This window comes from Hippocampus bargibanti, linkage group LG11, assembly GCF_051943395.1.
Source record: "Hippocampus bargibanti isolate YZ-2025 linkage group LG11, ASM5194339v1, whole genome shotgun sequence".
In the NCBI taxonomy this organism is placed as follows: domain Eukaryota; kingdom Metazoa; phylum Chordata; class Actinopteri; order Syngnathiformes; family Syngnathidae; genus Hippocampus; species Hippocampus bargibanti.
The window spans coordinates 2,027,501-2,050,237 of NC_142744.1; the positions used below are offsets into that span (position 1 = coordinate 2,027,501).

At 42.7% G+C, this 22,737-nt stretch overlaps 2 protein-coding genes across 2 annotated transcripts; one reads left to right on the forward strand and one right to left on the reverse strand.

Moving 5' to 3' along the window:
- Positions 1–667: 667 nt before the first annotated feature.
- Positions 668–2,816, forward strand: sft2d3 (SFT2 domain containing 3). Its single transcript, XM_089008386.1, has one exon. It carries the CDS (start codon positions 821–823, stop codon positions 1,496–1,498), a length of 678 nt encoding a protein of 225 aa, XP_088864512.1. The 5' UTR covers positions 668–820; the 3' UTR covers positions 1,499–2,816.
- wdr33 (WD repeat domain 33) lies at positions 2,812–21,010 on the reverse strand. The gene is given in 22 exon segments (XM_089008375.1): positions 2,812–3,072; positions 4,245–4,424; positions 4,496–4,623; positions 5,758–5,800; positions 5,803–6,045; positions 7,242–7,299; positions 7,388–7,870; positions 7,939–8,094; positions 8,982–9,118; positions 9,219–9,305; positions 10,409–10,503; positions 10,679–10,789; positions 10,875–10,953; positions 11,040–11,194; positions 11,987–12,113; positions 12,962–13,059; positions 15,213–15,364; positions 16,497–16,592; positions 16,699–16,803; positions 17,828–17,896; positions 19,575–19,797; positions 20,792–21,010. Coding segments are annotated over 21 exon segments (2,928 nt in total). The 5' UTR covers positions 19,779–19,797; positions 20,792–21,010; the 3' UTR covers positions 2,812–2,950.
- Between the last annotated feature and the right edge of the window lie 1,727 nt (positions 21,011–22,737).

Below are 22,737 nucleotides of genomic sequence, written 5' to 3' on the forward strand. Positions count from 1 at the left end.
ACAAACATATTAGAATCAATATTTGTTTTGTGTTTTCAAAAAAAAAAAAACCTGGGTGGTTATTTTGGGATGAAAAAATATACAGTCCAGTTTATTTCTTTAATAACAATACCATAGCACATTTATTATACATAAAAGAAGGTATATTTTGTGTAGTTTTAAGGCTTCGAAAATTAGAAAGTAGAAATTTATGTTTTATGGGGACCTGGGAACGGATTATTCTAATTTTAATGGTTTCCTATGGCACATTAATGCTTGGAATACACACTTCGCCTCACACACTCTGTCTGGGAACCAATTAAGTTCGTAAGCCAAGGTATCACTGTATTCATATTCTCCATATAAATACTCAGCAGATAAATGTCATTGTATAATCACTACTAGCGGTAGCTAGCTAGCTCTTAGCTATCTATTAGCTCTAGATAGCTATCTATTAGCTCTAGCTCTTGATAGCTATCGATTAGCTCTAGCTCTTGATAGCTATCTATTAGCTATCGAGCTCGCTTTCTGTCTATTTGAGTTACTTCCGGGTTGAGTGAACGCTGGCGCGTGTGGCTGCCGCTGCTCACCCACAGAAAAAACTGTGTCTAAAGTGTAAAGTGACTTTGAGAGTTTTGAAAGGCGCTTATAAATGAAATGTATTATTATTATTATTATTAGTATTATTATTATTATTATTATTATTGGAGCTGTTTTATGTTTTTATCCTACAGGAGGCGCGAAATCACCGACAAAACCCGCGAAGAAGAAATAATCACGGAAGCGGAAGTCATTTCGCATTGTGATTACCAGAACAGCTTGGATCCCGAGCGTTGTCGTTATGGCGGAGTTGAACCGGCAGCTTCAGGAGTATTTGTCACAGTCCAGAGGCAAGACCACCCCCTCCTCGTCACATTCTGGCTCCAGCACCGCGGTGGACCTCGGTGACCCTGAGCCCGTCCCGGGGACTTGGTTCGGACGCTGGTCCAGCCCGTGGTCCGGGGGAGGCGGATCGTCGACCCCGCCGGCTCCGAGCTCCGGCGGGGGTTGGCCGTGGTCGTCCGACCCGGATCCGTGCCTGCCCGGTGTGAGTCGTCGCCAGCGTTTCGCCATCTCCGCGATGTTCGCCGTCCTCTCCGCGCTCTGCTTCGGCCTGTCGGCTTTATATGCCCCGCTGCTGCTTCTCTACGCCCGCAAGTTCGCTCTACTCTGGTCACTGGGCTCGGCTTTCGCCATTGCTGCCGTGGCGGTTCTGAGAGGACCCAGCAAACTCGCCGCCAGCCTGCCGGGCTCGCCCGGGGCCGCCGTGTATCTGTGCGCCCTCGTAGGGACGCTGTACGCCGCCATGAGCCTTCACAGCACCGCGCTGACGGCGCTCGGGGCAGCCGCGCAAGTCGTCACCCTGGTCGGCTACGTGGTGTCGCTGCTCCCCGGAGGCACCGCCGGGATCCGCTTCGTGGGCAGCGTGGCCGCGTCCACCATCAAAAGGACCGTGACTGGGAAAAGTATGTTGATCTGAGCGGAACTTATATAGGACCGGGAACTGATGACGTCATGACGTCCCAAGTGCCTTTTGCGGGGACAAAGCAGATTGGGACAAAAAAAAGGACCCGTCACTCTTTGCTTGAAGCTGACGACTTGGACAATGATTTAGCCATTTTGGGACACTGGAAAAAATTAATTAACCACGTTTAAATGAAGTTCAACAAACATTAAACGACTATTTAAGATTCCTGCTGTAAATGTAAGATTTTTACAGGAATGCAGTTCAGTATTGTTTAACTTCAATACAGTATGTTATTATGACCAAAAAACCCCATATGTAGTTTTTTTTACGTTACATGTACAGTAGTTCAGTATTGTTTAACTTTAGTACAGTATGTCTGTGTAAGCTCTGTCGTACAGGAGTGGTCCATCGATGAGAAGGTTTCTTCAGCCGTCATCTGTACAAATTTGAAGGTGTCGGACGTTTCGCTTCTTATCCAAGAGGCTTCGTCAGCAAACTAAAAATTGTAAAAATGAAAAGTAGGGAGTAAAAGCAGCGATTTTCATAAAACAGCAAAACCCTTCACTAAATCACCATGGTGGGGTGAGGTTCTATTTGGATCGTTCCTATAATAATAATACATTTCATTTGTAAGCGCCTTTCAAAACTCTCAAGGTCACTTTACAGTCACTGGATCAGTTTTTTTGTGGGTGAGCAGCGGCAGCCACACGCGCCAGCGTTCACTCAACCCGGAAGCGAGCCAGCAAGCTATTAGATAGCCAGCCAATCAGCCAATAGATAGCTAATAGATAGCCAGCTAGCTAGCTAGCTATTAGCTGGCCAGCTGTAACCGACTTCTTAGGCAACATAGACTTAGTTCTGCTGAGGGTGATACCAGATCAAATGGGGCAATCAGGCCAGTCATCGACCCCATACTCAGGACAATAGAAATAATCAGTGTAGCCGCAGGGAGTAGTCCTCTGCTCCCCCCAACCTGAGAGCAGGGACCAATCATAGCAGAGTCTGGCACCGCCACGTCTGGAAAGTAGGGATATATATATATATATCGGTCTGAAACTACCAGCAAATTTTTGTTCGCTGACGAAGCCTCTTGGATAAGAAGCAAAATGTCCGACACCTTCAAAGAAGTACAGATGACGGCTGAATCTTTAGTAAAGTATGTTTTTTTATGACCAAAAATCCCATCCGGTCTATTTTTGGATTCTATTTTTGGATTCTACTGTTTTCAGCTGAAAACTAATTCCTATGGAAAAAGAAAACTCTTCAACTGTGTTATTTGGCAGGCAAATTCACCTGAAATAACACAATCAAGTCATTAAACAAGATTCAAACCTTCCGCGTCTGTGTTTATTGTCCAGTCAGTGAAAAGACAAAACATAGAAATTTCTTACCAAAAAAAAAAAAAACAAAAAACGACAAGAAAGAAACAAAATGGCAGCCAATGAAGTCCCATGTTTATGTTGTTTAGCGACCGCGGCCCCTTGGCGCGCCGCGCATGGGGGGCCCTCCTCTTCTGAGACTGGGGCCCCAACCGCCCCGCGGTGCCCGCACGGGCGGTCCGTAACCATCGTCCCGCTGAGGTCGACCTGTTGACCGGGAGACATGCACGCCTTGTTATTATTATAAAAAATATATATATTTTTATTTAATTATAAAACAATTCAAGCATTAGTCAAATTCAATTCAAGTACAGTGATACCTCAGCTTACGAACTTAAATGGTTCCCAGAAAGTGTGTGTAAGGCAAAAAGTGTGTCTTCCAAACATTAATTTCCCATAGGAATACATTAAAATGAGAATAATCCGTTCCCAGGTCCCCATAAAACAATTTTCTACTAAATAATCCTTAAAAATACACAAAATATACCTTATTTTATGTTTATATATTTCTAATGTATTGTAATTAAAGAAATAATCTATACTGTCTAATAGTCATTTTATTTACCTTTGTGATGGTCGTTGATGTAGTTGCCTCTTATAATAATAATAATAATAATAATAATAATAATAATACATTTAATTTATAAGCGCCGTTCAAAACTCTCAAGGACACTTTACAGTCACAGGATATTTTTTTCTGCGGGTGAGCAGCGGCAGCCCGGAAGTAACTATAATAGATAGAAAGCTAGCGAGCTAATCGATAGCCAACAGATACCGAGCTAGATAGCCAGCTCGATCGTGAAGTAACAAAGGTAAAAAAAAACTAAATGATAATCGAGTGAAGTTGCCGTGCTTTCTCGGCGATAATACCCTCACTCACACTGTCCCCTGATAGCTGCATTTCGTTAATCCAAATCAACAGAAGTTTTTCAAACTCTTCTATTGCCTGAGACCGTTGCTTAGACAACACAGAAACACCCTTAGCCACACGTAGCAATGATCGCCTTAGCATACCGGTACTGGGACGCTAAGTCAGACAAACGCACACCTTGTTCTTGTTTTTTGATGATCTCCTTCTTCTGCTCGACCGTCATTTTCTTTTGTGTCCTCTTTGGCTTAACACTAGCCTGCGATGGGGTCTTTTTCGGTCCCATAATAGCCACAGTACTCCACTCGATAACAAACCACGTCTGCACTGAGTGCACTAAAAGCGTGGAAAACTAGTCCGCTAGGCACCGTGGCGTTGTGTGGTTTGGTTCGTCGCGCCGAAAACGAATTCGTATGCCACAATTCTCGTGAATTTAATGTTCGTAAAGGCGAAAAGTTCGTAAGCAAAAGCATTCGTAAACCGAGGTATCAAAACGTCAATCAAAAGTGACCTGGGTCGATGACCAGTCCATCTCGTTCTCGGAGGTCCGCCGTTCCGGGGCCGTCCTGCCAAGGTCTTTTCCGCGGCGGCAGCGACGCCATGTCCATCCCCTGCAGCGACATGGACCGCTCGCGGCCCGCCGGGGACGCCCCGTCGTGGATTGGGGGTCCGTCATGGTAGCCGTCATGACCTCAACACACGCCGCAGCACAGTAAGTACCAAATGTCGGCAAGGGTCCCCCTGATAACAAAATCCACGTACCTCCTCGGGGCTGGGGCCCACTCCTGGACCATCCCCTGTGATCTTCGGGGGCGTCGAAGCCCTCGTCCTGGGCTCCGTACTCTTCAGGGTAGACTCGAGCTCCGGGCCGTCCTGGGGCACCCCTGAACCTGAATCGGATTAGATTGGATTTGTCTTTATTAGTCTCGCAGTGGAGAAATTCACATTTTCAGCACTTTGGGTTCAACCCCACAAAGGGAAAATTAACTAATTCACTGCCAGATGATGAACAAAAATGTGTCCAAAATGTGCCAGGGTTTTTGTCATTTTCACTGAAATTCCCGCACCCACAGAATATTGAGTTTTAGGACTACATAAACATTCAATGCAGCATTATACAGGTAACATCCGACTTACGACCGAGTTCCGTTCCGACCAAATGGTCGCAAGTTGAAATGGTTGTAAATCGAAATCCATTCAAAATGTTGAATAGAGACTCGGGGGGGCTAAATGACATGGGTATGTATGGGTCTGGAGGTCATGGTCGTAAGTACGGGTGGTCGTAAGTCGAGCTGGTCGTAAATCGGATGTTACCTGTAAACTTTAGACTCTCTTCTTTTATCAGGAAAAAAAAAGTTACTTCCTAAATTATATGGGTCTGGAGTTATCTGAGCTTGAAATGGGGGCTGCTGTACAAGTGCCAGGGTTTTTGTCATTTTCACTCAAATTCCAGAACCCACAGAATATTGAGTTTTAGGACTACATCAACATTCAATTCAGTTTAGTTTAAGAAACTTTACACGATTGTTACATCTGAAAAAAAGTTAATTCCTAAGTTATATGGGTCTGGAGTTATCTGAGCTTGAAATGGGGGCTGCTGTACAAGTGCCAGGGTTTTTGTCATTTTCACTCAAATTCCAGAACCCACAGAATATTGAGTTTTAGGACTACATCCACATTCAATGCAGAATTTCAACTTTAGACTCCCTTGTTACATCTGAAAAAAAAAAGTTAATTCCTAAGTTATATGGGACTGGAGTTATCTGAGCTTGAAATGGGGGCGGCTGTACAAAATACAATAAATATTGATTTATATTGCGCTTTAACAACAGTTAAGCTGGAACAAAGCGCTAACATGCACAAAAGGCAAATGCTGCCCCCTTGTGGAAGGGAAAAAAAAAACACCACCAGAGGTCTGACCAACGCTTTATCAACACCCACGCATAAAAAAAGCCAAAACCCGAAGAAATTTGTGACTGTCGCTCCACGTCACACTTTTCAATTCCCGAATAAATTTGAGTTACCGGTCATCTCGCCGCCCTCTGAAGTCTCCAGTGTCTCGGGGGGGCGGTCTTCGGAACCCCAGCTGGTTGCCACCATGCCTCCTCGGGGACCCGCCCCGACTCGATGTCCCGCGGCCCCCGGAAAAACCGGTCCAGGTCTCCAGTCCTCCTCCCCTGGGCCGTGGAAGTCCTGGCCCCCGTCAAAGTCCTGCGGGTTGTGCTGTCCGTCCCCCCAAAAGTGCTCGTGTCCGACTGCACCTTGGTGATCTGAAGGTCCCATGTGGTGGTTGGGGGTTGGCCCCCGGGGGTCTGAGGAAGTGCAAGATGGAACATGACCATTTTTGCTCAGGATGCTTCTTGATTACAACAAAAAAAATACACAAAAAAATGCTTCTTTTGTGATTGTTTATGTAAATAGTGCTTTAAGACATATTTTCACACCAGTGCCAGGGTTTATGGGTCTGGAGTTATCTGAGCTTGAAATGGGGGCAGGTGTACAAGTGCCAGGGTTTTTGTCATTGTCACTCAAATTCCAGGACCCACAGAATATTGAGTATTAGGACTACATCAACATTCAATTCAGTTTAGTTGAAGAAACTTTACACGATTGTTACATCTGAAAAAAAAAGAGTTAATTCCTAAGTTATATGGGTCTGGAGTTATCTGAGCTTGAAATGGGCACGGCTGTACAAGTGCCAGGGTTTTTGTCATTTTCTCTCAAATTCCAGGACCCATAAAATATTGAGTTTTAGGACTACATAAACATTCAATACAGGGTAAGAAACTCTCTTCTTTCATTAGAAAAATAATAATAATCATAATAATATTATGATTATTATTCTGATGTATTATAATTATTTGTCATGAATTCGTTTAAGCTATCTGGCTATCTATATATAATAATAATAATAATAATAATAATAATAATAATAATAATACATTTGATTTATAAGTGCCTTTCAAAACTCTCAAGGTCACATTACAGTCACAGGATCAGTTTTTTGCAGTGGCGGCCACATGCGCTATTTGGGATAGCTAGCTATTCGGATAGCTATTTAATAGCTACCTAATGGCTATCTAAAAGCTAACTACTAGCTGTCTAGCTGGCTGGCTAGTTATCTATTAGCTATCTGTTAGCTAGCTTTCTAGCTACAGTAAAGTCTCGTTATATCGATATCGGATATATCGATAGTCCCGGTTATATCGATACTATTTCTATGCACGCACGGAGAAAATTACATGCAAACAGGGTCGGATATATCGATAGTCCCGGTTATATCGATATTTTTTCGGACTCCCTTGAATATCGATATAACGAAACTTTACTGTATTTGAGTTACTTCCGGGTTGAGTAAAAGCTGGCGCGTATGGCTGCCGCTGCTCACTCACAGAAAAAATATCCTGTGACTGTAAAGTGAGAGTTTTGAAAGGCGCTTAGAAATGAAATGTATTTAATAGTAAAAAAAAAAAAAAAAAAATCCACAACCCCCCCCCACAAGCCTCACCTTTGCTGTTGGGGCCCGGCTGCCCCCTTCCATGCATGGGGGGCCCCGAAGTCGGAGCCTGGAAGCACCACAGAGCAACCGGTCAGGTGGAACACGCCTTAGCAAACACATCGTGACATAGCGTGAGGCTAGGCTAACTCACTCACCTGGTGTTGCATGTAAGGGGGCGCCTGGATGTTAGCCTGCAGAGGCCCGTGCAGCCCCCCCACCCCAAAGTTATTATGCGTCCTGGGTGGCTGCCCCATCATCCCCCCCTGAGGTCCCATCATGTTTCCTTGAGGTGGCGGCGCCATCATGCCGCCCTGAGGCAGAGGTCCTTGAAGGTCCCTGGGCCCCATTCCTCGGGCGGGGGGCCCCATCATGCTCCCGTGAGGGCCCGGCATTCCTCTGGGCCCGGGTCCCATGTTGTGAGGTCCTTGAGCGCTCATGTTTCTGGGAGTGGGAGGGTGTCTCTGTAAATCGGGAGGCCCCATCATGCCCTGCCCGTGCCCGGACGGAGCGCCCATGAAAGGTGGGGGCCCCATGTTGTTGGACTGGGGAGGAGCATAGTTCTGTTGCCCAGGAGGGCCCGCGAAGGGGGGCATGGGTCCTTCCGAGCTCTTTTGGGTCATGCGCTCCATCTTCATCTGCTGCTTAAAGACGGGAGGCGATCAGTGCGTGACGCGATCCGGCGTGCGACGCCACCCACGGCACTCACCTCCAGCAACTTGGGGTTGGTATACTGCAGCGCCGCCATTTCTTGCTCCAGCTCCATCTGGCTTTTCTTCTTCCCGTCCATTTTGGGATCCGACTTACGTTCTTTGTGGCCGTCTCCGGAAGGGGGCATGGAGGGAACTTTATTTTCCGCCCAGGCCTGAGGGAAAAACGGGCCGATGTTCCCGGATCAGAATACGGTAATGATTTAAAGGACAACCGTCACCATTTTTTTTTTTTGCGTCCTAGCTGATATCAGAAAAACGTTTTATAGCATCTAAAATACCCAAAACACGCAGGCTGATATTTTTAGTCAAATGCAAAACATCAATAAAAATGACTTAAAGTGTCCAAAATGTGCAAGAAAATGAACCCGGAAGTGGCCAGTTTCAGAAAGTCCCGCCCCCAGTTCGTGACGTCACGCCAAGACGTCTTGCATTGCTGAAAAATCAAAACAATGGCTTCAGATTCGGAGAATATGCTTTCTTGTTACTCATCCAATTATGAATATGATTCAAATAGTTCTGAAGAGGAAAGCATACATGTTTGCAATCGAGTAAATAATTTATTTGTGCCATTTTGAGGCAACATTGGGGGGGAAATCTCTCACCCAAAAAAAGAGGCACAAAATGGCGACCTCCTGTGGCCACCTCCGTTTCCACAGGCTGATAAATTCCTTATATGGAGCTTAGACGCCCTCTTATGGCGGATTTTTGGTGCAACACGAAGTTTTCAGACAAGTACAACAAGTACAGCAAAATACATTGACGTGATGGAAGGACCGCTACTTTTTTACGGTCAGGGGCGGTCCTTTAGTGACGTCACGTACATACTCGTCATCCACTCAAAAACAAGACTTCCTGAATATTCAGCGCGAGTCTTAAAAGGTAAAATATAGCTATATGCGGTGGAGTCTTTGTCAAATACGCTCAGTGGAAGTCATTTGAAGCCATTTTACAAATTATGGACACAACTTGTCCGGAGACGTCGGTCGTCCTTTAAAGTGATATGAACCAGACGTGTGATTGACAAGCACGGACGGCGGACCTGCTGGAACTGCGCCGGGATGGGTTTGGCGTAGGGGACTTTCTTCTGCGGGACCCTTTTGATGTCCTTGCCCATAACCTCCTCCATACCCCAGTCGAGTCCCGGGATGGACATTTCTTCTGGCCCCGCCTCTTTGTCTGCACACAATGCGGCGGCGTGCGTTTGCTTTCTTTCATATTTCACTTTGATTCGTTCAATCCAAGCACTTGACATGTTTCCCCCTCAAAGAGAACTTACGAGTCTGCTCCTGCTCCATGGCGATTTTCAGCTGCTCGGGAATTCCCATTCCGGGGATGGCGGCCATGTTGTTCGGCTCCATGTCATCTGTCATCACCATAAAGCACGCACATGTGAGACCGCAGCTACATAATGTATATTTCTATTTCCTATTCGCTATCAAGCTAGCTTGCTATCTATTAGCTATATATAGATAGCTATCTATTAGCCATCGAATAATAATAATACATTTAATTTCGAAGCACCTTTCAAAACTCACAAGGACACTTTACAGTCACTGGATTTTTTTTTTTGTGCGGATGAGCAGCGGCAGCCATTCGCGCTAGCGTTCACTCTACCCGGAAGTAACACAGCAGCAAAGTTATATTAGCGATCTAAATAGCTAGCGAGCTACCGATTAGTTATCTATTAGCTAACTAGCTAACTTTCGATAAAAAGGCTACTCCCACCCCCTAAAAAACTGCTGATTTAAATCATTTCATTTTGTGCTAAAGGAAGAGAAAAGGAAACAAAAAAAAAACTAAATAATAGCTAGCTAGACAGCTTTCTCTCTTTTTGAGTTATCCCGGGATGAGTCAACACTGGCGTGTGTGGCTGCCACTGCTCACCCACAGAAAAACGTATTCTGTGACTGTAAAGTGACCTTGAGAGTTTTGAAAGGCGCTTAGAAATTAAATGTATTATTATTTCTAATTACTCATTATTACGGTTCCAAATCCTGATTATTTGAATTCATTTCTTGCCAGACCATGTGCAAAAATGTGTCCACTCCAGTGCCAGGGTTTTTGTCATTTTAACTCGAATTGCAAGACCCACAAAATATTGAATTTTAGAACATTCAATGCAGCGTTAGAAACCTTAGACTCTCTTCTTTCATCATTAAAAAAAACTGTTAATTACTATATAAAGCAAAAAAAGTTCATTCCTAAGTTATATGGGTCTGGAGTTATCTGAGCTTGAAATGGGGGCAGCCGTACAAAATACAACACATACATATTGATTTATATAACGTTTTAACAACAGCTGAAGCTGTAAAAAAAAAAAAAAGCGCTAACATGGACCAATGCTGCCCCCAACATTGCCAGAGGTCTGACCAGCGCTTTATCAGCATCAGAACAAATTCGGGAATGGCAGCGAATGAGTTAATAATAACCCATTATTGTGGTTCTCGGTGATGTGCCGCTACTGACCGTACTCCACACCGTCCTCCGTCATGCCAGGCAGAAGATTGAGGTTGTAGCGGTCCCTCATTTTGTCGCCGGGACGATTCCTGGTCCAGAATTTGCTAATAAACACGGAGAATTGTGAATTAAATACATTACAAAGATATTCCAGGGATGTAGTTTATATGTTGCATCCATGTAGTAAGCATGTAGCAATAAAAGTGCTTACAACCATCTTCCACATATGTAGTTATATGTTGTAGCCATGTAGTTAGCATGTAGCAATAAAAGCGCTACCTGGTGTGATCATTGGAACCCGAACAGAGGATGTGACCGAGTGGGTGCCAGGCCAAACTCCAAATCATCCCCTCGTGCGCCATCTCCATCCCTCCGACTTCCTTTTCCACACTGGAACATGCAAGCACGTAACAAAATGCATGGTGAGACTTTCACAATAAAAGCGAGGGTTGGCAATCCTTGGCATGTTCCCTACCCGGTGTTCCAGAAGAGCAAAGAACCATCGGAACCTCCGCTGGCAAACAGACCTTCATGGATAGGATGCCAGGCCACCGCTGTGGACGCGTAAAAGGAAAGAAGAAGATGGAAAACGGACATCGTTTTTCTTGTTTTTTGGTTTGCGACAGGTGTGTTGGCTAACCGGTGGCTTCCTTCTTGTGTCCTCGGAACACCTGCAGCTCGTCCTTCAGGTTGCGGATGTCAAAGAGTTTGCAGAGGTGGTCGCGCGACGCCGTCAGCAGCCAGTTGCCGTTCGTGTTCCACTTCACCTCCATCACTGTGTTCTTGTGGGCGTGGCTAAGGGGGCGGGGGAGTTAAAAACTAATAAATGGATTGATGGCTAGATAGCTAGCTAGGTAGAGAGATAGCTAGATAGATAGATAGAGACAGCGATCTAGATAGAGAGATAGAGATAGCTAGCTAGCTAGAGACCTAGCTAACTAAAGAGATAGCTAGCCAGCATGCTAGTTAACTAGAGAGATAGCTAGAGACAGCAAGCTAGATAGCGAGATAGGGAAATCTAGCTAGCTAGCTAGATAGCTAGCAAGATAGAGATAGCTAGCAAGATAGCTAGCTAACTAGAGAGATAGCTAACTAGCTTGCAAGTTAAGTAGAGAGATAGGTAGCTAGATAGCGAGATAGCTAGCTAGCTAGACATAGATAGATAGCTAACTAGAGAGAGAGCTAACTAGCTTGATAGTTAACTAGAGAGATAGATAGCTATCTCACTAGCTAGGTAGAGAGGTAGGGAGAGATTTACACAGATAGCTAGCTAGAGAAAGCTAGCGAGAGCGATAGATAGCTAGCAAGAGAGATAGAGAAATAGCTAGCGAGAGAGATAGAGATATAGCTAGCGAGAGAGATAGAGATATACCTAGCGAGAGAGAGATAGCTAGCGAGAGATAGCGAGCGAGAGATAGCTCGCCAGCGAGAGTGAGATAAGGCGAGTGAGATAGAGATAGCTAGCGAGAAAGATAGCGAGCGAGAGAGATAGCTAGATAGATGGCTAGATGGATAGCTAGCTAGGAAAATCAACCATAACAGAACAAACTTGCGTAGTGCACTGTCGGAATTCCCGTTTTCACTCACAGGGTTGCCAGACTCTGTCCGCTTTTTGGATCCCAGAATTTGATTGGTTGTTGACTGTCTTTGCTGCCGGACACCACCAGACCTTTGCTGGGGTGCCAGTCCACACACTTGACATCAGCACCGTGACCTGCAGACATACACCCAAAAAATTGCCATTTCCTTCTTTGGGTTGGGACCAAAGTCTTTCCCACCCGGGGGGAGTTCTGTGGAATTTATGACATAATAATAATAATAATAAAATCATTTCATTTCAAAGCGCCTTTCAAAACTCTCAAGGTCACTTTATAGTCACAGGCTAAGTTTTGTTGTGGGTGAGCAGCAGGCAGGAGCACGCGCAAGCGTTCACTCAACCCGGAAGTAACTCAAATAGATAGAAAGCTAGCTAATAAATAGCCAACAGATACCTAGCTAGATAGCCAGTCAGTTAGATAGTGAATAGATAGCTAGCTAGATAGCCAGATACCAAATAGCTAGCAAATAATAATAATAACTTAGAAATGAAATGCATTTCTAAGGGCCTTTCAAAACTCTCAAGGTCACTTTACAGTCACAGAATGAGTTTTTCTGTGGGTGAGCAGCGGCAGCCACATGCACCAGCGTTCACTCAACCCCGAAGTAACTCAAATAGATAGAAAGCTAGCTAGCTAATGGATAGCTAATAGCTAACAGCTGGACAGCTAATAGCTAGTAAGCTAGCTAATTGATAGCTCATAAATAGCTAATAGATAGCCACCAGCCCGCCAGCTAATAGCTATCCAGCTAGCTAATAGATAGCTAATAGATAGCCAACATGGCCCTTTCCTATAATCTAAACCCCATCAATTGATTTCTCAATTTCTGTGACATAGCATAAAACCAGAAAATGTCATTGTCATAAGAGGGAAAAACTGGTTGAAACATCACACAGGACCAAAAGCAAAGTCCATGAGGACTGGGGGGGGATCGGAAGGTGGTAGGGGGGTGGGGGTCTACTACCTCGAAGAATCCGCTCCTCGTGGCATCGCTGGAAGTCCCAAATCCTAACAGTGCCGTCATCCGAGCAGGTGGCAAATTTACTATCAGTAGGCGAGAAACTAGAGAGGACACACATGAAGTGACATGTCACACACAGGAAGTGACACGTCGCGACGGGCGCGAGAGGACACCGCCCTCCATTGGGATTGATGAACTGAGGGTCCACAGTAACATGGAAGCAGAACCCTCAATCCTGATTCCACTTTTATTGGGTTCAAATGCATCCCTACGTTTACACGGGAAACTTTTATTTTGAAATTTGAAAGAGTTTTGTTTAGAGAATGTTGTGAGGAAGCTGTCACTCAAAAAAAGGTGAAACTTGGGAATAGTCTTAATGTCTCCCCCTGCTGGACGCGAACCCTAACAACATGTCCGTGTGCCGTCGACACCTCTTAGATCAGGGGTTAATCACCCGTCCATGTTTTAATAATAAAAATACATTTCATTTCCAAGCGCCTTTCAAAACTCTCAAGGTCACTTTACAGTCATAGGATACGTTTTTCTGCGGGTGAGCAGCGGCAGCCACATGCGCCAGCGTTCACTCATCCTGGAAGTAACTCAAATAGATAGAAAGCTAGCCAATCGATAGCTAGCTAGATAGCCAGCCCGAAAGTGAATAGATAACTAGCCAGATAGCTAGCTAGTCAGCCAGATAGCTAGCTACTCAAAATATACATAGATAAATGAATAAATGAATTAAGTATTATTAAGTATGTTTTGACGACTCCTTGATGAATCAATATTTTTTTTTCTCCTATCCAAAGTAGAACCCTTTTATTAGACAAAAATCAAGACATGATTTCAAAGCAACAGAGCAGAAAATGTACAAAAATCAATTTTTTACAGATCACGTCGGATATCAAGGTTTAGGTCTGTTCAAGAATGAAATTAGGCCTGTATTGGACTGTATTCAAAAAGCTTCAAGAAGTCTCCATTAACCCATTCATTGCCAGACAATGTGCAAAAAAAATGTGTCCACTCCCGACTCCAGTGCCAGGGTTTTTGTCATTTTCACTCAAATTCCAGTGTGTTCCCGCAATAAAGATGATATTTAGTTTTAGGACTACATAAACATTCAATTCAGTGTACGAAACATTCGTCTCTCTTCTTTCATCAGGAAAAAAAAGTTAATTCCTAAGTTATATAGGTCTGGAGTTATGAGATTGAAATGGGGGAAACTGTACAAAAAGCTAATGCTGCCCGAATTTATTTGGGTTTTGATTTTTCTTGCGAAGGGGTGCCGATAAAGCGCTAGTCAGACCTGTGCTAATGTTTTTTTTTTTCCTTTCCACAAGGGGTCGGCATTTGCCTTTTGTCCATGTTAGTGCTTTGTTACAGCTTCAGCTGTTGTTAAAGCGCTATGTAAAGGACAAAGTTAATTCCTAAGTTATATGGATCTGGAGTTATCTGAGATTGAAATGGGGGCGGCTGTACAAAATGCAATACAATAAGTATTATAATAATAATACATTTCATTTTGAAGTGTCATTCAAAACTCTCAAGGACACTTTACAGTCATGTAATTTTTGTGTGCGGGTGAGCAGCGGCGGCCATTGGCGCCAGCGTTCACTCTATAGCGCTTTAACAACAGCTGAAGCCGTAACAAAGCGCTAACGTGTACAAAAGGGAAATGCTGCCCCCTTGCGGAAGGGAAAAACATTGCCACAGGTTTGACCAGCGCTTTATCGGCACATCCCGCAAGAAAAACCAGAACAAATTCAGGAACGGCAGTGAATGAGTTAAAGATTTGAGACCAAGGTCAAATTTACGGACCAAATTCAGGTCTTGGTTGAGGACTGTTTTTTTTTTTAATGTACGAGGTAATAACCAAAGCCAGGATTGTCCCAATTTCGGCGTTTGTGTCTCTATGGTTGGTTTGCCAAAGTCAGGGGGGGGGGGTCTAGTTTTAGGACTTGGTTTCAGAATTAGGGCCAGAGTTCAAGATGGACTCAGTTCTGGTGTCGGTTTGGAACCGTGTTGGAGAACTGAAACTTGGAACAGGATGTAGAAATGAGTGAGTGACTTTGGCCGTGGGGGATGCACGCGCTCGCAGCTAGGTGGCGGTCATACACAGGAAGTGTCGTATATGATAAACTTTATTGATCGCTGACAGAGTGCCAGTCTGGCCTTTATTGATGCCACTTTATTAGCAAACACATCAACAAGACATGAGAGATGGCCGAGTAGGGAAAAGTGGAGATTGGGTGTAAACCTGGCTTCTCTCACGGCCTCCTTGTGCGCCTGGAACATCTTAACGTTGTTCATGTTGGATTGCCAGTACTTGACGTAGCCGCCGTGGTCCGCCGTTAGCATCCACAGGTCGTTGTGGGACCACGTCATGGCGCGTACGGGACTGTCGTGGGCCTGTGGGCACAAAAACGGCAAGACTGGCAATGAGACGACAAGACGCTATCAGTTTGCGATCTATTTGCTAGCAATTTGCTAACAATTTACTATGTATCTGGATGGCTGGCTATCTAGCTGGTTATCTATTCTCTTAATAGCTATCTAGCTAGCGATCTATTAGCTAGCTAGCTCGCTTTCTATCTATTTGAGTTACTTCCGGGTTGAGTGAACGCTGGCGCATGTGGCTGTCGCTGCTCACCCAAAGAAAAACTTATCCTGCGACTGTAAAGTGACCTTGAGAGTTTTGAAATAATCTCAAATAGATAGAAAGCTAGCTAACTAGCTAATGGCTAGTTAATAGCTAGCTAGCTAGTTAGCCAGCTAGTTAGTTAAATAGACATCAAAGATAATAATAATAATAATAATAATAATAATAATAATAATAATCCATTTCATTTATAAGCGCCTTTCAAAACTCTCAAGGTCACTTTACAGTCACAGAACAAGTTTTTCTGTGGGTGAGCAACGGCAGCCACACGCGCCAGCGTTCACTCAAACCGGAAATAAATAGAAAGCTAGCTAGCAGATAGCTTATAGATAGCTAGCTAGATAGCTATATCGCCAACAGACAGTTAACTAGATAGAAAGCTAGCCAGCCAGCAGATAGCTCAAAGATAGCCAACAGATAGCTATATAACTAATAGAAAGCTAAATAGATAGAAAGCCAGCCAGCAGATAGCTAAACAGATAAAAAGCTAGCTAGCCAGCCAGTAGATAGCTAATAGATAGCCAACAGATAGCTAGCCACCTAGATAGCTATATAGCTAATAGATATTTAAATAGATAGAAAGCAGGCCAACCAGCCAGTAGATAGCTAAAAGATAGCAAACAGATAGCTCGCGAGATAGCTAGCCACCTAGATAGCGATATAGCTAATAGAAAGCTAAATAGATAGAAAGCAGTTATTAGTTATTACAGTAGTTTTTTTTTTCCCCCAGGAGTGGCATTTTTAGAATTGTTTTTATTTTAGTCGGGGCTGGAATAGATCAACGGTATTTCATTTTTATTTTATTTTTTTTTTTTTTTTGGGGGGGGGGGGGTTATTGTAGTTTCATCAGTCGCCGAGCGCCGACGTGTGTTGCGTGTTCACCTGCAGAATGGTCTCAAAGTTGAACGTTAGTCCGTTCCATAGCGTGAACTCCCCGCTGGATGCTCCCGTCACCAGTCGACGCCCCTCAGGAGTCCACTGCGTGAATCCGCGCACCCGCACAAAAAAAAAACACACAGAAAAAAAAGCCATGTAAATATTTCTGCATTCAAAGTAGTCAAACACGCACGTGTGACAAACTCACCCGGATGACAAAAACGGGGCATTTGACTTTATTGGTGGATGTGCGCACAAATTTAGTGGTAACAGCATTCATGGGATTGCTCAGCATTCCGATAGGGGGGACCAACTGTAGGATACAAAAAGCAACGTCAAGTCACACTGTTTTTGATTCATTTGCTTACAATAAAATACGCACAAACGGTTGCTTTCCAAAAAAAAATAAAAAAAAAAATGGAATTTCCACACAAAGTGGGGATTTAATAAGTGCACTGGAAATTCTTGTCTTCGTACCGCTTCGCGTTAGCATCAGGTCACGTCACACACATCTCTCAAATTATTATTGTTATTATTAGCTATCATCTAGCTAGCTTGCTTTCTATCTATTTGAGTTTCTTCCGGGTTGAGTGAACACTGGCGCGTCACCCACAGAAAAACTTATACTGTGACTGTAAAGTGACCGTGAGTGTTTTGAAAGGCACTTGTAAATGAAATGTATTATTATTATTATTATTAATCCTTGGCTATGTCATCATCCACATAGATATTTCCGGTCCACATAAAAAGGACCATTCTTAAAAATAAATACAGTGATACCTCGGTTTACGAACGCTTTGGCGAACGAATTTTTCGCCCTATGAACATTCAATTCGCGAGATTATAATCTTGGTATACAGACTAGTTTCACTAGTATCACTGTACATGGAAAACATTTGAAAATACAACATTCATTGAGGGTGCGCCTTATACACCGGTGGACCTTATACACGGGAAAATACAGTAATCAAAATGTTCGATTGTTGTGCTTCACTGCATAAACGACAATCACAAAGGTCAATAAAACGACTTTATTATACAGTAGTTTATTTCTTTAATTACAATACAATAGCACATTTATTATGCATAAAATAAGGTATATTTTGTGTAGTTTTACGGTTTATTTAGTAGAAAATTACGTTTTATGGGGAACTGGAAACGAATTATTCTCATTTTTAATGGTTTCCTATGGGTAATTAATGTTTGGAAGACACACTTTTTGCCTTACAAACACTTTCTGGGAACCAATTAAATTCATAAGATGAGGTATCACTGTAAATAATAAAAAAGACCGACTTGAAAAAGTTTGCAAAGGAATGAGAGAAACCAAAACTCACTTCATTGTAGCACCCGGCATCGGGTTGGATGGCTCGCAGGTCGCGATGGTCTCGTTGCCATTGACGATTCTGTGCACAAAAACAGTTGGTTGACATCTAACAAAATGGCCGCACGGATTGATCGGTCAATTTATTTGGACTTTCTCATGCTGGAGAAAATGCTGTCTAAATACGTTTTTTTGGAGGTGAATATTATTAACTGTATTTTATTCATGATCCTACAAGCAAATGAGAAAAAAATCATTTTGAAAAAAATATTTTTTTTGTCATTATGAATGGCATGAACAGGTTGTAGTAGGACTGCCAGAACCGTACGGCACTGGCCCTGGTTTATCAAAATACTTGACAAAATTCCCAATTTTTTTCTCTACCTGTGAACGAAATACAGTGATACCTCGGTTTTCGACCAAGAAACCTGTTCGAAAACAGATTTGTTCAAAAACCGAAACAGCACTTTCCATTAAAATCAATGCAAAAAATCTTAATTCGTTCAAAGTCAAGAAAACAACTATTTCATTACACAAACCGGATAAAAACGTAATAACAGAGCAGGTCATGTGTAAAATTCTAGAAAAACAAACTTATTTTCACCATTTTTTAACATCAACGTTAACATATGTACATCAAAATCTCTCTATCTTTCTGCCACGAGCTGTCTTTGGGCAAACACATGCATGGCACACTAACTTTAAAAATCATACTATTCAGGAGATCTTAACCAAATATGTCAGCAATTTCGCAAAAATAAAACAACAACATTAATGCGTCGGTCACAATGAGGAAGACGTGACAGATAAGGAAGTGACGTACAAGGAAGCAGAGGGTAGTCGAGTGATGCATTCAGATGCACTCAGTTTGGTTGAGAACCAAATTTCGGTTGTATACCGGGGCATAAAAAATAGGACATTTTTGGTTGGGATGAAATTTTTCAGGGATTTTTCTAATTTTCAACATTTTGGTAAGTACTTTTTCAGGGATTTTTCAAAAATTTGTCAAATATTTTTCCTGGCATTTTTCTAATATTCAAAATTTTGGAAATTTTTTCAGGGATTTTTCTAATGTTCAACATTTTGGTAAATAATTTTTGAGGGATTTATCAAAAATTTTGGCAAATATTTTCCAGGAATTTTTCCAATTTTCAAAATTTTGGGAAACTTCAGGGATTTTTCTAATTTTCAAAATTTTGGCAAATCGTTTTTCTGGGATTTTTCTAATTTTTAACATTTTGGTAAATAATTTTTCAGGGATTTTTCAAAATTTTGGCAATAATTTTTCAGAGATTTTTCTAATTGTCAACATTTTGGCAAATCATTTTTCAGGGATTCTCTAATAATTTTCTAAATTTTGTCAAATACTTTTTCATGGATTTTTCTAATTTTCAACATTTTGGTAAATAATTTCTCAGGGAGATTTCAAAATTTTGGCAAATATTGTTCCAGGCATTTTTCAAATTTTAAAAATTTTGGATGTGGATTATTTCACTGCTGTAAACTGTGTCATTGGGTAAGACAAATAAAGGTTTTCTTGTGATAGCTAGCTAGCTCGCTTTCTATCTATTTGAGTTACTTCCGGGTTGAGTGAACGCCGGCACATGTGGCTGCCGCTGCTCACCCGCAGAAAAAATATCCCGTGACTGTAAAGTGTCCTTGAGAGTTTTGAAAGGCGCTTATAAATTAAATGTATTATTATATTATTATTATTATTACTCAACCAGGGTGGTCACTTGTGGACCCCCCTTTGGACCTACCTGTAGGTATCTGATGACCGAGGGATTATAGTCGATGGTCTTCCGGTTGACTGCCTTGCGCATGCGTTTGCCGTCAAAGGTGAGCTGCTGCATGGCCTGCTGCTGAGCAAAGTCGGGACGCTTGTAGAACACCTGCCGCGGCGCCTGGTGCTGGAAGCGCGGCATGTGGAAGAAGCGCTGCGGCGAGGTCACGTCAGTCGCCATGGTGATACCCCCGACGGACCTACGTGGAGAAGGAATGTTTCTCACACAACAATAAAAACGGCATGCAAAATTGCCCTTAAGGAGTTACATTTTTGCGATTGTAGTAGGTGGTACGCAACAGGTAAGTGACACTTTTTCAACGTTTAATATCTCAGTTTGAACTATGACCTGCACAATCAAATTTTGGACCATTCGGGGGGAAAAAGCTTCCATGAGAAGACAACTAGGGACATGCACATACCAATATTGGGTAGTGTATCAGGTTGTAGCCAGCTTTATCTGAATGTACTGACGAAGACTGCAGATACCAGCAACTTCAGGGACCATTCTTAGTATTTTTAATCAATCAATTCGACATAGATGAAGAGATCCAAGCGACAGTTGTGGACAAACACGGAGAAGACAGGTGATCGGAATCCCTATTTGTGCTCCAGGTTGATGACGTGATCGGTTGAAGAACATTTAACAAGCTCAAACCATCACGCGATGATTCGGAAAACTGTAAAAACGACATAAACACCGCACAATTAATCGTTTAACAAATCGCGGGTGTCAATTGATAATCGATGAGCAGCGGAGTGATTGGACCACTCTACGTCAAACACACTTGCAAACAGAGAAAACAATGTTTAAACGTCAGGATTCGCTTAACCGCCGACTCTTATATTCAACACGTTTAAGTAAAAATTACGATCAATTAAATGAATAAAATCCCACTTCCGTGCGTTGGTGCTGCTGCCGATCGTTCGTGAGCCTCGGTGTTAGCATTGCGCCTCATCAGCTAGCTAAGGCGGTTAGCATGAGCAGCTTACTCGCCAAAACAAGTTCGGCGTGAGTAAAAGCGATCCACTGTCGTTCAAAAGAGTGAAAGGCGTGTTGTGAACGTTTAGCAGCTGCTTTGTCCCCGACAAAACGAAAGCGTGTTTTCGCTAGCTTGTTTTATCCCGTTTGTTAGCCGCGTGGCTAACGACGGCCCGCCGCCGCCGCCGCCTCGAAGGCTACTCGCCACTCACCTCAAGTCTCCGCGGCAAGCTGAGCTCGCAGGCAAGCGAGCGGGTACCAGCTGCGGGCTACACCCGCCGAGCTTCTCTCGCAAGTCAACACCCCGGATCCGAATCGAATGAGCCCGCTCGGGGGTTCACTTACTGGCCGCTTTAGCCGGCAGCTAACACTAGCGGCAATGGTGGCGGCGCAAACATGGAGCGTGACGTCGTCATGTCCATGCTTATGCCCCGCCCCCTCCAGTCCAGCGCTCTATTTCCTGACGCACGATGTCGTCATCAAACGTCATGAAAAACAGCCTGACGCAGACTGAGTGAAATGTGTCTTTGTTGTCAGTTAAAAATAATATCATTTTGGTATTATTATTTTATTTCAGATTTGGAAACTACTGTACAGTACTTGAAAAAGATATGGTGTCCCACTCAAAACAACTCTGTGTCCTTGTGCTGTCATATTTGTTTTTTTTGTTTTTGTTGTTGTTTTTTTTTTTTACTTCAAAATGGCGCCGCGAGTGGCTGCCTTTCCAGCAGCTCCTGTATTTTGTTTTTATACATCTTTCTTTCCTTTCCTCTTCCTTTCATAACTTTGCTACCTCACTTTACATTCAGAAATTGTATATCTTTTTTTAGTGTCTTGCACGCTGGGTCCGAGAGGACATTAATTTCATCTGTGCTGCATGTCATGCATATTAGCATATTTGACAATAAAGCTGACTTTGACTTTGAAATGTAAATTGATACACTGCGAGACATCCATCCATCAGCCCATCCACCCATCCATCCATCCATCCATCCATCCATCCATCCATCCATCCATCCATCATCTAATCCCATTCATCCTCACACAAGAGTCACAGGTGTGAGTCTTGTGTGACCCACTTGTCTTTGGGTCTTTGGGCAGTTTTAATTGAAGAAAATTATCATTTTAAATCTCTTAAATTCATGCCTCACATTAAAATGTGAGGCAGCTCAGAATCGCGGAGGCAAGGGGTGACTAATCGAGAAAAAAAATGACTTGGATCAATGATTCAAAATTAATTAAGGAAATTAATGTAACCTGTCCCGCTTTTTTTCTGTTTTTTTTCTTTTTCTCCTTTGTCTGTTAATGTTACTAATTCAAGATTTGTGGTTTTCCTTCAACAATCTGGAATGAATAAGTAAGTTTACTACTTAACTACTGTAAAATATGACACACAAGTTTTCATCACATGAAACTTGTGTCACAATGTGTGACACAAGTACAGTATACACTAAACACCATATTATTATTATTATGATGATGATGATGATGATGATGATTATTATTATTATTATTGTTAGCTATCATCTAGCTAGCTCGCTTTCTATCTATTTGAGTTTCTTCCGGGTTAAGTGAATGCTGGTGCGTGTGGCTGCCGCTGCTCACCCAGACAAATTTAGCCTGTGACCGTAAAGTGACCTTGAGAGTTTTGAAAGGCGCTTAGAAATGAAATGTATTATTATTGTTATTTATCCTGGGCTATGTCGTCATCCACACAGATATTTCCGGTCCACATATTATTAATTATTATTATTATTATTATTATTATTATTGTTATTATTATTGGTATTATTAGTATTATTATTATAACACACCTGATAGTGTAACACACAAACAAGTACGACAATGCTAAACATGTAACACAAGTACCAAGATGGCGTGTAAAAGAACGCAAAAGACACGTAAGACATGCCAGAATGCAGTCCAGGTATCACACATACCCATAGACCTCATTCAACTCATTCCATATGAGTGTAAAACACATGTAATTAATCAGAATTTTTGGTTTATTTTAGGATTTTTGAGATTATGGTAACCATTATCATCTTGTACATTTTTTTTTTGTATGAATAAAACATTTTGGTCTATTCTTATCTACGTTTGAAAAATCCAATATCTATATCAACAACGAGGCCTCATTGGTCAAGAGAAGAAAAAA